Source organism: Physeter macrocephalus, unplaced genomic scaffold (assembly GCF_002837175.3).
Source record: "Physeter macrocephalus isolate SW-GA unplaced genomic scaffold, ASM283717v5 random_857, whole genome shotgun sequence".
Taxonomy (NCBI): domain Eukaryota; kingdom Metazoa; phylum Chordata; class Mammalia; order Artiodactyla; family Physeteridae; genus Physeter; species Physeter macrocephalus.
In genome coordinates this window covers 17,004-30,446 of record NW_021146142.1, presented here as the reverse complement: position 1 = coordinate 30,446, position 13,443 = coordinate 17,004, and the positions used below count along the sequence as shown (strand labels likewise).

The following is a 13,443-nucleotide window of genomic DNA, read 5'->3' as shown; positions in this document are numbered from 1 at the left end:
ACCCAGGTCTCTCTACCCCATGTTCCTTCTGCCTGGTCACACCACCTCACTCTGGCTGAGCTTTTAATTTATTGCCGCTTCCTTGGAGACATCGCAGCCATCTGAGGGTTACTAAGGGCGAGGGATGTGTCCTAGGTATGGCCCTCTGAGCCCCAGCAGAAGACAGGCTGGTGCGAGGATCAGGTGGTGTGGCTGCTGGCTGAGGAGCTTCTTAAAGCACATCTCCCAACCGGTGTATCTGCCCCTCTGGGCTCGGATGCCGCATGATACTGGACATGACCCGCTTCTGCCATCAGAGGTTGATCTTCGCCCTCCAGGGCCTCCCGGGAGTGGGCAGGGCAGGGCTGAGTTGTGGTTTTCATCTAAGGTAGAAGAGCTGGCCCGCTAAGTTGTTTCTATGCTAATCCCTGGTGATTTTGTTCTGTTTCTCTAATACGGATGTGGGAGTCTCTCCAGATATTTACAGTTAAATCCCAGGACAGGAAAACTCAGCTGGGTCCCTGGCTCTGCTCCCTCCCGCATGGCTCCAAGTGAGGGCTGTGATGGCTTGTGGAGGGCTGCGGGGCTGCTGTCAGCGAACCTGGGGCCTTCTGTAGACACTCGGGAGGTGGGGCCGAAGCGGGGGCAGCTAGAACTTTGTGCTCTGCCTCTGGGTCTCTGAGTCAGCTGTGGTGGATTTTCAGCAACCCTCTGAACCCTGATTTTCTGGGGCTTATCATCATACAGGGTTGTTGGTGCTAAAACCACATGTGGTATATTGGTGGTGGACTGGTGGTGGTGGAGGGGGACATTCCAGATCCCCAGATTCACAAACCCCACTGCAGCATTTTGTGTTCCTGCTGGCCCAGGTGAACTGGGGAGATGACTGGGCTTGCTGTTCATGCAAACGACTTGTTCTTACTGAGATTTGTTCCTCAAAAAAATGACGCATGCCTATGAACCGTGGACTCTTGGAGCGTCCCAGAGCAGCTGAAAGTGCACCAGTTAGACCCTGAAGGCCAAAGTCCTGTGGTGCATTGGCCCCTTGGGGAGGAGAAGTGGGGCAGGGACCCTGGTACCCCTGGGGCCTCTCATTTGGTGTCCTTAGAGTTTCCACATGGAGGGAACCAGTGAGCAGGGCCATCCTCGTGTGGGTGAGGAGGCCTGGGGCTGCTCTCTTTCCTGGAACAGAGCATTTGTGCCTCTCGGGTTGAGGGCTGTCTCTCCTGGCCTGTGTCCTGATGCTGTCGCCCCAGATGGGGCACAGGAAGTTGGCAAACCTCTCCCTCAGGGGACCATATGGCCAATAGGAGCTGTCTTGGCCTGTGCTCTCGAGGTCATCCGGGAGGCAGGATGTCCCCACAGGGATGTGGGCCCTGGAACCAGGGACTGAGTCTTGGGTATGGAAGAGTCAGCTTCCTGCCTGTGGCCGGTTGGCCTCGTGCGTGAGAAAGGTCACAGTCACTCGTAATTACACACATCCATGCAGGATGTCCATGCCAGGGCCACCCAGGGTCATCTTGGTACCTCTGCCTGGTCCCAAGGCAGCTGTCCGAAGGATGGAATTTCTTTAGTAGGAGGGAGAGAAGGTAGATGGAATCAACTGGTCAGGTTTGGCAGGTTCTGGGACCTGTACAGTTTCGGGGGTTGTCTTTCCAAGACCAAGAGGACTGGTCTCTGGGAAACAGGTAGTTGAGTGGCCCAGATGGTTACTTGGACCGAAGTAGCTGAAATTATCAAAGCAGAAAAACTTCCTGCTGCTCTCTGCTTTCCATAAAATCATGTTTACACATGTGTGTGTGCAGATGCACACGTATATACACGTGGGTCGACTGGGCCTGGAGCCCAGAGAGCATCAAGGAAGGTGGGCACCAGACCAGATGCTTGCTGGGGGGTGGGGAGCGGGAGTTGGGCCGCTGCCCACACAGCCCTTTCTCAGGGGGCTGGGGCCAGGGTGCAGGCAGAGTGAGTGTCTGCATGTAGATGGCTGTTGAGGAGCCAAGGAAATGGCTTGGAAAACGTCCTTGTTGGGTATTTGCAGCGCCAGCTCTGTTGGGGTCGTGCCTGATGTGGGCAGATGACTCTGCCTGCTGGTCATGGTGCCAGTGCTTCTTGAGCCCACCATGCCCTCTGTGTGCTCTGGGCTGTGCTATGGGCTTTGCATTTATGAACCCACTTAGCCTCACACAGCCCCTGAGTGGTAGGCTTGGGGTCCTCATTTCATGTCAAGGGAGAGGCCAGTGGAGGTGGCATTGCTAGGGAGCGGCAGGGCTACTGGCTGCTGCTATGCTGAGCGGCTTCCTTGAGGGGCGAGTGGGCCAGGTGTTCCGTGAGGGCCTGGGTGTAGAAGGTGTGATGCACGGAGGACCGGACTCTGAAAGGGGGGCGGCTTTGGGAAGCCCAGGACCGGTGTGCTTCCAGAGCGGGCCTTCCCTGGACCACAGCCCTGGGGGCATCCTCAAGTCAGGTGGTGCAGGGACAGGGATGTGCTGGAGACTGTGCCACCTCGAGGCAGGTACCACCTCGATCCCCAGAGCCTTCCTCCTTCTCTGTCATTCAGCCTAAGCTTCTGAAGAGTCCCTCACTTCCCAGCCCCGCCCCGTCTGGAGTCTGGCATATCTGCCAGGGGCTCCTCGGTCTGCCCGTTTCCCCTCAAACAAAACAACAGACCAGCCTCTCCTGCAGACCATGCAGACGGCCAGACTGGGCAGAGTAAACGTGGGTGCCACAGCACTGGGCCAGGCTCCTGCGTGAGAAGCCTGGTGGCCAGGGGTGTGGGCTCAGAGCAGGGGCCGGGGTCTTAGAGGAGGCCTGGTGGCTGCCCTCCCTGCTTTTTGTAACATCTAAAGTCTGCCCCAGCCAAGCACTAACCAGGACCTGCTGTGAGCTGACGTCAGGACAGAGGGCCCCGCGGGGCCGGCTTTGATGTTTCCCAGGCCCTGTCTTGGGGGTGCGGAGGGGGCTCTGAGTGGCAGTCTGGGAATGCAGCGTCTCACCACAGCTCCTGCAGCTCCAGCCCCGGGACAGGACGGGATGCTGGAGGCTGAGCTGGGGTCCCTCTGAGTCATGCCATCTCTTCTCCCAGCTCAGGTTTCTGTGGCAAGTGGTCTGTGGTTCCTGCAACCCCACAGCCCCGTTCCCTCCATCCTACCCACCACCTGATTACCACTTCCCATCTGGGGTCTGAGCTGGTGCTGGGCCTTGCATGGAGGGAGCTTTCTAATATCCCTAAAACTCGAGTCCTTGGGCAGGATGGGTGATAGAGGTAAGGACCACGGTAGCCGCCCGCCGAGCGAGCTCATCCAAGGCACTTCACACGTGTTACTGCGTTTTTGAGTCACGACAGCCTCATGGGAGAGGCAGAGGAAGCTGGGGCACGGTCTGTGTTCCTTACCCAAGGTCAGGCACACCGAGTGTGATGGTCAGGATCAAGTTGGACCTGACTGCAAACGCTTAACTAACGCTCCTGTGTGTGGACGAGACTCCTGGCCCCCACTGTGTCTGGAGAAGCTGAGCTGGGAAGTGGGGAGTCATCTACACTTTGAGGCGGATGATCTCTCTCTGGTCTTTGATGAGCATCTTTCGTTCTGGGTCGAGAGTCCCAAGATTTGGGTGAGTCACGTTTGCAGAGGCCCGCTGAGGCCTCGGTGCGAGGCTGCCCATCTGTGTCAGGAGTGGGGGTCGGGAAGTGTTCCGGTCGCCCCTGTGTCCGCCAGCTCTTGCCCCACACTTCCTCTGAGGTCACCTCAGTTCAGCTAGTGTTCGCTGAGTGCCTTTGTGAGCCTGGCGTTGTCTGCAGGAGGTGTGTCTATCTCTCTACCTGGCTGCGGGGAGTGAGACCCATTCTGAGATCAGATACTTCCAGGATTGCTTTTGAGTTCCTGGGCGGGGCTGGGAAGGGCGTGGGGTATGGAGTTGGCCTCCTTGGGTCATGGTCCTGGCTCTGCCACAAATTAGCTGTTTGATCTCGGGCAAATCCCTTCATCTCTCTGGACCTCAGTTGACCCACCCATCTGTACTACACAGGGGTTGTACCACGTTGCTCAGCGGGGGCAGGACTGCGCTCCTGTGCAGAGATTGGAAGTGAGCGGGGGTGTTTGGGTTGTTAGGGTGACTGGGTGCAGATTTGCTAACTTGCACAGTGGGTGGGGTAGCCCAGCGTGGTGGAGAATTGTCCCATCCAGAGAGCCAGCAGGAGCCCAATGATAAGTAATGCGGGAGCTCCCAGCCCCTTTCAGCTCTGTGTGTCTTGTGGGCCGGCCCCTCCGGAATGCTGGGTCAGCCCCTCCTCTGGACCCAGCCCTGGGGGATCCTGAACTTGTCTTGAAACTGATTTTATGAGGAGACAGGTTCTTGTGCCCTAAAGAAACAAACCCCCCTCCCCCCACTCCGCCCAGGGACTTGGAAGGGTGCTCTTTGGGCCAAGATCAGTCTCCAGTGGTTTGGGATGGGATGGGCAGGATCCCATTAGCCTCTTCCTTCCTGCCCTTGCTGGGCCCAGTTTGGCCAGAGACAGAGCCTGCTTCTTCACGTAGCAGCCCCAGGTGGCCTGTTCCTTCTTCCTGGAGGGGCAGCACATCCTCCTCTGTGCCATCACTGCCCCCCCCACCGCCAAAACTCCCCAGGCGGCTGGTGTCCCGGGCTCCGCAGCTCCGGGCTTCTGCAGGGCGCCCACATGGACCAGGAACAAAGCCCAGTGTATTATTCCTGCTTGGTAACTATGCCACCTGCCTGGCCCTGCCCTCCGCCTCCCCAGCCCATCTGCCACTCTGCACAGGCTCTTCACTCTCCCCTTTGTTTGGCTATAGTTCCACCTTTGATTGCAGGGCCCCTTCCTCCAAGGGTGCCCCCCTGACCCCTGCCAGAGCTGAACTGTAGCCATGCAGGGGGGGGAGTGGCTTCAGGTGAAAACCTGGGACCACTTAGCTCACCTCTCACCTAGCACAGAAGAGCCAGCCTTGGCCACGGACAGATCCTTAAGGATGGAGAGAAGGACGTGGGGGTGGCCCTGGCATGTCTTTGGGAATAATGCCAGTTCAAGAGAATATTGGCTTCTCCTGTGATGGGATGGGTTCTCCCAAAGATGCCCCTGGGGAATGCTGGGCTGCAGAGCAGTCTGTGGATGGGATTCAAAGCCGCCTCCCTGACCTGTGGCCACCTCTGATGCTGGACGCTCAGCGGGTACGTGAGTGCCAGTAATCCTTCCAAGAAGCTCTTTGGATCATGATTTAACTTTGCTCAGTGTCCTGCATTCTGAAGATGGTGGGAGGGTTGCTTGCTAATGTTCCCCGCTCCTTGGTCTGGCATTTCCTATGATCTGGTCCCGCAGCTCCAAGGCCCTCTTCCTCTAGGGAGTGTCCTATGTAGCATTAATCCCCTCCTTCCCCTAGCCCTTGGGGCTCCTTCCCTCTTCGGTGTTCGAGAGACACCGACTGCCCACATCGTTCATTTGGCACGAACTTTGCTGTATCCTGTGTCCGCCTCCAGACTAGCGTCCTGAGGGTACTGCATCTTTGTATCCTGCGGAGCGCCCAGCACCGTGTAAACGTTCCTCAGTGGACACTTGGCAGTTGTGGTCTCATGATCCTTCTTGCTTGCACTTATTGGACGTCTCCTGTGCACAGGACAGTGGGTGACCTGTGTTAGAACAGTGGCTGCAGCTCCCCCTGACCCTGCCTCTCCCGTGTTCCCCATCTGCAGGTGCCCAGGCAACCATTGTCTTCATCAAGGAGCCATCCTCCCAGGATGCGCTGCAGGGGCGCCGGGCACTGCTCCGTTGTGAGGTCGAGGCCCCAGGCCCAGTGCGCGTGTACTGGCTGCTGGATGGGGCCCCTGTCCAGGACACCGAGCGGCGCTTCGCCCAGGGCAGCAGCCTGAGCTTCGCAGCTGTGGACCGGCTGCAGGACTCGGGAGCCTTCCAGTGCGTGGCTCGGGATGATGCCACCGGAGAGGAGGCCCGCAGTGCCAATGCCTCCTTCAACATCAAATGTGAGAGCCGGGGGCTGTGCCTGCCCCCTCCCTCTAGACTCTCAACTCCTGAGTCCTGCGGGACTCCTCCTTGGCCTCAGCTTCTCCCATTTCCAGTTGAATGGGGCAGGGAGAATGCAGTTGGGGTCAGCTCTCTGCTTGTGTGGATAAGAGGAAGTTAAAAAGTTTTAATTTTTCCAGAATTTATTTTTTTTCCCCTTCAAGTCTTGAACCCATTGATCTGCCAGATACTTTTGCAAATGGCGGGAGCAGTGAGGCAGTGTGCCCCAGTGTCTCTTGGCTCCAGAGCCTCCAGGTTCCATCGTTTCCTGCTTGTCCTCCTTCTCCTCTGCTTTCTCACCCTTGCTCTGCCCCGCCCCTCCCTCTGCAACCATGGCCTCTGCTCCAGGGATTGAGTCCGGCCCCGTGGTCCTGAAGCATCCAGCCTCGGAAGCCGAGATCCAGCCACAGACCCAGGTCATGTTGCGTTGTCACGTTGATGGGCACCCTCGGTAAGGAGACGTTGAGGGTGGGGAGGGAAAGGGTTATTCTGGACTGACAGAGCTGCCTCCCCAGACTGTGGCCTCTGCCACCGCCCCTGCCCCGTGCTGCTCCACACTGGGCCCTGGTCACCAGAGAAGGGGCCGCATTGTGCTGTGGAGCGATCCTGGATTCTGGGAGCTGGGAAATCTAGAATCTCAGCCAGATTCTGCCCCTGAATTGTGTGCCTTTGTGCAAGTCACGGTCCCTCTCCAGGCCTCAGTTTCCCCATTTGTAAACTGAGGGGTCTAGCCCTGACCTTCTGATTCTGGCCCTCCCTACCGGCCACCTGAGAACCCCCTGCCCCCCTGCTGCTGACCCCCTCGGCCCCTCAGGCCCACCTACCAGTGGTTCCAAGATGGGAGCGCCCTGTCTGATGGTCAGAGCAACCACACGGTCAGCAGTAAGGAGAAGAACCTGACCCTCCGGCCAGCCGGCCCTGAGCACAGTGGCGTCTACTCCTGCTGTGCCCACAATGCCTTTGGCCAGGCCTGCAGCAGCCAGAACTTCACCTTGAGCATTGCTGGTGAGCCTGGGGTGGGGATGGAGAAGGTGAGTTGCGGTTGGGGGAGGGGCCTCCCCACCTTGCCTGCTCATGTGTCTGTGCCTCCCTCACCCCAGATGAGAGCTTTGCCAGGGTGGTACTGGCTCCCCAGGACGTGGTAGTGGCAAGGAATGAGGAGGCCATGTTCCACTGTCAGTTCTCAGCCCACCCGCCCCCGAGCCTGCAGTGGGTCTTTGAGGATGAGACTCCCATCACTAACCGCAGCCGGTAAGGCATCTGGCAGCAGCTTTCCAGTATGGTGATAAAAGTTGTGTATGGTTTTCTAAAAGGGAATGAAGTTCTTATTACAGTTATCATAGATCTATACATGTACTACTTCGACTTCCCAGTAGATGGCAGTAGAATGTCTTCCTGTTACAAAATGAGTCCAACAAAGGGAAGGGTCTCCAGGAAGGGCATCTTTTTCCAGTTCCCACAGACACACTGTGTGAGCCAGTGATGGTTCTTCTACTTTGTCCCCTCCCCTTCTGCCCACATGGGTCTTCTAGGATGGGGAGGGTAGAGGCCAAGGATGGAGGGACACAGGGGACCTGGGGGATCACAGTCTGCACAGGGAGGTCCCAGAGGGCAAGGATACCTTACTTACACACATGCACGCACACACACATTTTTTGGAAGAAGCACACATTACCAGAAGGTGCTGAGAGGTGTCAGGCCCTCCATAGGGACTTCTGTGCTTATCCAGGCCCTATGAGAGCAGAGACCACACCACCTGTGTGGTGCCAGGTGTGGCCATGGTCCTTTGGAGGTGTGGCTCCCTAGGCTGTGGGCTGGGATCCCGCCTGGCTGCAGCCCTGATGACTTCATCCGTAGTCCATCTGGTGCGTCTGAGGGACTTCTGGTGCTGGAGCTGCTGCTTTACCAGCAGGCGTATCTTGACTCAGCGGGAAGGTGGCCCCTCCGTCTCCACGTTGGTTGCTTGCTGCCTCCCACTTGCACTGCTGCTCTCCTGGCTGCCCCAAAGCTGTGTCTCTTGTAATTAGAATACACACCTCCACGTACACACGAACAAGCGCACGCACACACGTGCACACACAGGCACACAGGCACACACCAGCGTGGCGTGTTGGCTTCCTTCTCTCTGCCCTGTTCCTGGTTGATTCCTTCCTGCATATCTGACCTGTGCAGGACGGGGTTCCACTGGCTGCTCTCCAGAAGGAGGCCTGTGGGCCACTCCTTTCAAAGAGTACTCTCTCCCCTCCACAGCCCCCCGCACGTCCGCAGAGCCACGGTGTTTGCCAACGGGTCCCTGCTGCTGACCCAGGTCCGGCCGCGCAATGCAGGGGTCTACCGCTGCGTAGGCCAGGGCCAGAGGGGCCCTCCTGTCATCCTAGAGGCCACTCTCCACCTGGCAGGTGGGTCCCTGGGTCTGGGGTGCTGAGGCGGGAGCCGCCTTCCACGTTGTGGGCATGTGGAGATTTAGGTTCCTGTTTCCACTCAGAGCAGCTTGGAGAGCAGAGGGAGGAAGAGGAGATGCTGAAGGTCACGGGGAGGGCTCGTGCTGGAAAGGGCAAGGCTTGCTGCGGGAGAACATCAGGTGCCCTGGGCCCCACAGTAACCAGGCTGTCTGCTCCCATCCCTGCAGAGATTGAAGATATGCCACCATTTGAGCCACGGGTGTTCACGGCTGGCAGCGAGGAGCGTGTGGCCTGCCCGCCCCCCCAGGGTCTGCCGGAGCCCAGTGTGTGGTGGGAGCACGCGGGAGCCCGCCTGCCTGCCCACGGCAGAGTCTACCAGCAGGGCCCCGAGCTGGTGTTTTCCAGCACTGCCGAGAGCGATGCTGGTGTCTATACCTGCCTTGCGGCCAACCTGGCTGGTTGGCGGAGACAGGATGTCAACATCACCGTGGCCAGTGAGCATCATTGCCCTGAAGGGCGAGGCGAGGAGGGGAGCGCAGGTCCCAGGAGGTCTTGGGTTCTGGGTGTGATGGATAGAGGCTTCCCTGGTGTTCACCTGAGGCCCCGCCGGCTTGGGAACCAGTCAGCCGCTGGGAGGTGATATTGGAGTGGACAGTGGCGAGCCAGGCACAGAGGTTGCGGTGCCAGAAAAGTGGTCCTCTGGCTGCAGAGGACAAAACAACGGAGTGGGAGTCCTGAGACCCAGGTCCCACTCTGTCCCCAGTGCATGGACTGACCATGGGTAGAAAGTCACCTGCCTTGCCAGGGGTCAGTTTCCTCATCCATAAAATAGGGCTTAATAACTCACTACCTTCCCTACTAGATGGCCAGAAAGATCAGTGAAGTAGATAAAAAAGATTTTTCCTTTTCTTTTTGGGGAAGGTGATGTGTCAGAGTTATAGGTAGTAATTATTTTATTTGTTGTTATACTTTCCAAATTTCTACAGTGAACATATGACTTGTGAAATAAATGATAAAGACCTATATACCCTTGCTACAGGCGTAGAGATTTATTTATTTACACCCATGCCTGTGTCAAAGGTTTGTGATAATTTAAAAGGATATCCGAGACAAATTCATACACACACACATACCATTTTGCAACCTGCTTCTTCCATTTACCTCTACATCTTTCCAAGTAGGTAAACTGCAAAAATTCAAAAAGATTTCAAACATGAAAAGAGCTTTGTACACTTGTAAGTTATGATGGTATTATTCCCATTAACATACTAAAACCTAGGAGACATGCACCTTCGTGCTCAGGTACCTGGTTCAGGTGGGAAGGTGCAGCACCCAGGTAACATGCGCTCAGGACACTTCCACAGCGACATGCAGACAAATGCAAGCAGCCATGATCAGCCTTTCTCCAGTCGGGGTCTGTTGTTCCTGTTTCATTGGGGATGCTTTTATTTTTTTATTATTATTTTTTAATTTTGCATTTTATTTATTTATTTTTGGCTGCGTTGGATCTTTGTTACTTCGTTACTGTGTGCGGGCTTTCTCTGGCTGCAGAGAGCAAGGGGATACTCTTCATTGTGGTGTGCAGGCTTCTCATTGTGGTGACGTCTCTTGTTGCAGAGCACGGGCTCTAGGCATGCGGGCTTCAGTAGTGTGGCATGTGGGCTCAGTAGCTGTGGCTCATGGGCTCTAGAGCACAGGCTCAGTAGTTGTGGCGCACGGGCTTAGCTGTTCCGCGGCATGTGGGATCTTCCCAGACCAGGATCGAGCCCATGTCCCCTGCATTGGCAGGTGGATTCTTAACCACTGCGCCACCAGGGAAGTCCCGGGGATGCTTTTAAAAATGCAGAATCTGGGACCACACTCCACATCTCCTGCCCCCAGCCTCTCTGGGGGTGGGCCCAGACAAAGAGTGTTCAGCAAATGCTCCAAGTGAGGCATATGCGTGCTGGAGGTGGGAGTGCTGGCTTTGATCAGTCTTTTGACAGGCACCAACAGTGCCCTGTGCCTGCACTGCCCCCTGAGAAGAAGACCTGTGGAGTTAGAGAGAGTGCATGACGCACGCAGGGCTGGACTGGTGCGAAGGGGTAGTGGGTACAGTCCGGAGGAGAGAGGACTCCATCCCTGCATTCCATCAACAGATTTATCGAGTGCCTTCTTTGTGCTAGGCACTGCTCCCGGTACTGGGAATGCAGCAATGAACAAAGCAGACAAAAATCCTTCCCCTTGTGGAGTTTGTAGTCTAATAGGAGCAACAAAGCAAGCAAGGAAAACAATGGAATGAATATATGATTTTAGGTGGCAGCAGAGCCATGAAGAAAAATAAAATAGGGTAAGTGACAGAGAGATGGCATGAGGGCCAGGGGGAGTTTAGAGAAGACTTCTTTAGAAAGTGGTGTTTGAGCTGATGCTTAAATTAAAGAGGGAACCACATGGACGGGCCCTGAGCAAGAAATGGGCTTGTAAATTGAAGGGACAGCAGTAGCCTGTGTGGCTTGTGTTGAATAAGTGATGGTGAGTGTGGTTGAGGTTGTCTGAGAGGCAGAGATTAGATCATATGAAGCTTTGTAAGATCATGGAAAAGAATTTGGCTTGTAATACAAGTGTACCAGTTATCTACTGCTGTGTAACAAACCAGTCCAAAACTTGAAACAATAGCCACTGATTTGCTCACGATTGATTCTGTGGGTATGGTTCAGCTCCATGTGCTGTTGGTGGCAGCTGATATGTCAGCTGGTGGCTGGCTGTTCCCTGATGTCCTCCTTCAGGTGCCTCTCTCAGTCTGGCAGTTGAGGGAGGATATTGACCAGGGTGCCTTGGTTCCCTTCCACACAGCCACTCCAACAGACTAGCTCAGGCTTCTCGCGTGGAGGCTGGGTTCCAAGAGTGCAAAAGTGGATGCTGCAAGCCTTCTCAAGGCATTAGCTTAGACATTGTCCACTATATTCTATTGGACAGGGCAAGTCACAGGCCACCCAGATTCCAGGCAGTAGAGAAATAGACCCTGCCTCTTGATGGGAAAGTGGCAACGTCACATTACAAAGAGAAGCAAGAGATGGGAGGACTGTTTAAAGCCATCTTTGCAGAGTCTGCCCCACCAAGTCAGAGGATGAGAAGTCCTTGCAGGGATTGAGTGTGAGAGTGAAATTTTCAAAAGGTGACTCTGGCTATCCTGAGAAGACTAGACTGTTAGGGGCAAGAGTCTAAACAGGAAACCAGTTAATAGATGACTGTAATCATCTAGGGGAGGTATTTAAGGGGCTTGAACAGAGGTGGTAGCGGTGGAGGTGGGAGGTGGTGAAATTTAGGATACATTTTAGAGCTGAGGTAGATGAGGTTTGTATAGAATGAATGTGATGGCAGGGGGAGCCGTAGAGGGAGAAGTCAATTAAGTTTTTGGCTTATACAGTTGACTGGATAGTGGTGCTATTTACTGAGATAGAGAAAACTGTGATGAGCAGGTTTGGGGAGAAATTGAGCATTCTCTTTTGCACGTATAAAGCCCGAAGTGCCTGTTAGATATGCAGTTGGAAATGCCGGTAGGATTTGCAGGTCTGAAGTTCATTGGGGGGAGGTCAGGAGTCAGGCTGTGTATTTGGGACTCATCCACTTGGATAGTACTGAAGGCCGTGGACTGGATGAGATCATTCAGGGGATGAACATGGCTAAAACGGAACAGAGATTCAGGGACCGAGCCTCGGAATGTTATGGTGTAATAAAGAAAGCAAGGATTTTGGAGTCATGCAGACCAGAGTTTTCAATCCTCTCTCTATCACGGATTAATAAATCACCATAACTTCTTTGAACCTCTGTTGTCTTATCTATAAAATGGGTATAAAAATAAATACCTTGGGGGTATATTGTGATCATTAACTAGGATAATGTTCAAAAGGTGCCGGCACATGGGCCTTCACTAAGGGGTAGTGGCTGCAGTTATCACCAGAGCAGACAAGGGTTTCTAAACTCAGGGCCGGTGTTGCGGGGGAGGGTATTAGAATTTCTTGGGATTGGATCTGTTGGTTTTGTAGACGTGTTGGTCAACCTTCTGTTTCCTCCCTGTCCCTCTAAGCTGTGCCCACGTGGCTGGAGAAGCCCCAAGACAGCCAGCTGGAGGAGGGCAAGCCAGGCTATTTGCATTGCCTGACCCAGGCCACACCCAAACCCACAGTCTCCTGGTACAGAAACCAGATGCTCATCTTGGAGGTGAGAACGGGGCTTACTGCTGGCGGGGGCGGGGACACAGAGTCCTCTGTGCTCACCTCCAAGGCCCGCCTCCCCCCACCCCGAGGCTGCCCCCAGGGAGATGATGGTGGGGGGCAGGCCAAGACCCGCTCTCAGGCACATCTCCTGTGCTGCAGGACTCACGGTTCGAGGTCTTCAAGAACGGGACCTTGCGCATCAATAGCGTGGAGGTGTACGACGGGACGTGGTACCGCTGCGTGAGCAGCACCCCCGCTGGCAGCATCGAGGCCCAGGCCCGTGTCCAAGTGCTGGGTGAGCTGGCGCCTGGCCTCCTGGGCAGGAGAGGACCAGGGAGGGAGCAGCAGGGTCCTGAATCTAAAGGCCTGCTGCCTCAATTCCTCCCCTTTTCTGCTACCGAAACAGAAAAGCTCAAGTTCACACCACCGCCCCGGCCGCAGCAGTGCATGGAGTTTGACAAGGAGGCCACGGTTCCCTGCTCAGCCACAGGCCGAGAGAAGCCCACTATTAAGTGGGTCCGGGCAGGTGGGTACTGTGTGAGCATGGGGTGGGGGCAGCAGGCAGTCCACTGGTCAGATGTATGCCTGTCTGAGGACCAGCTGAGCGCCCGAAACTTTGGGATAGACAAGAAATGTAGGGGCCGATTTATGGTCCAGTTAGAAAAAAAAAAGCCAGACACAAAAGAGGTCAGATTACAGCGTTAGACAACATATAAGACGACTCAAGGCAACAAATGATTGGATTGGTCCAGACAGGGCCGTAAAGTCCTTCTTTCCCCTTTTTTTTTTTTTTTTTTTTTTTTTTTTTTGCGCGGTACGCGGGCCTCTCCCTTTTGTG

General features: G+C 55.3%; 1 protein-coding gene across 1 annotated transcript in view; it reads left to right on the top strand.

Moving 5' to 3' along the window:
- The first annotated feature begins 3,231 nt into the window (after positions 1–3,231).
- Positions 3,232–13,443, top strand: part of PTK7 (protein tyrosine kinase 7 (inactive)) — a 27,209-nt gene continuing 16,997 nt past the window's right edge. The window contains exons 1-10 of the mRNA XM_028486363.2: positions 3,232–3,244; positions 5,680–5,967; positions 6,356–6,458; positions 6,822–7,012; positions 7,108–7,258; positions 8,258–8,406; positions 8,637–8,903; positions 12,476–12,609; positions 12,765–12,900; positions 13,012–13,131. Of these exons, the coding sequence (XP_028342164.1) occupies positions 3,232–3,244; positions 5,680–5,967; positions 6,356–6,458; positions 6,822–7,012; positions 7,108–7,258; positions 8,258–8,406; positions 8,637–8,903; positions 12,476–12,609; positions 12,765–12,900; positions 13,012–13,131 (1,552 nt within the window). The remainder of the gene's footprint in view (positions 3,245–5,679; positions 5,968–6,355; positions 6,459–6,821; positions 7,013–7,107; positions 7,259–8,257; positions 8,407–8,636; positions 8,904–12,475; positions 12,610–12,764; positions 12,901–13,011; positions 13,132–13,443) is intronic.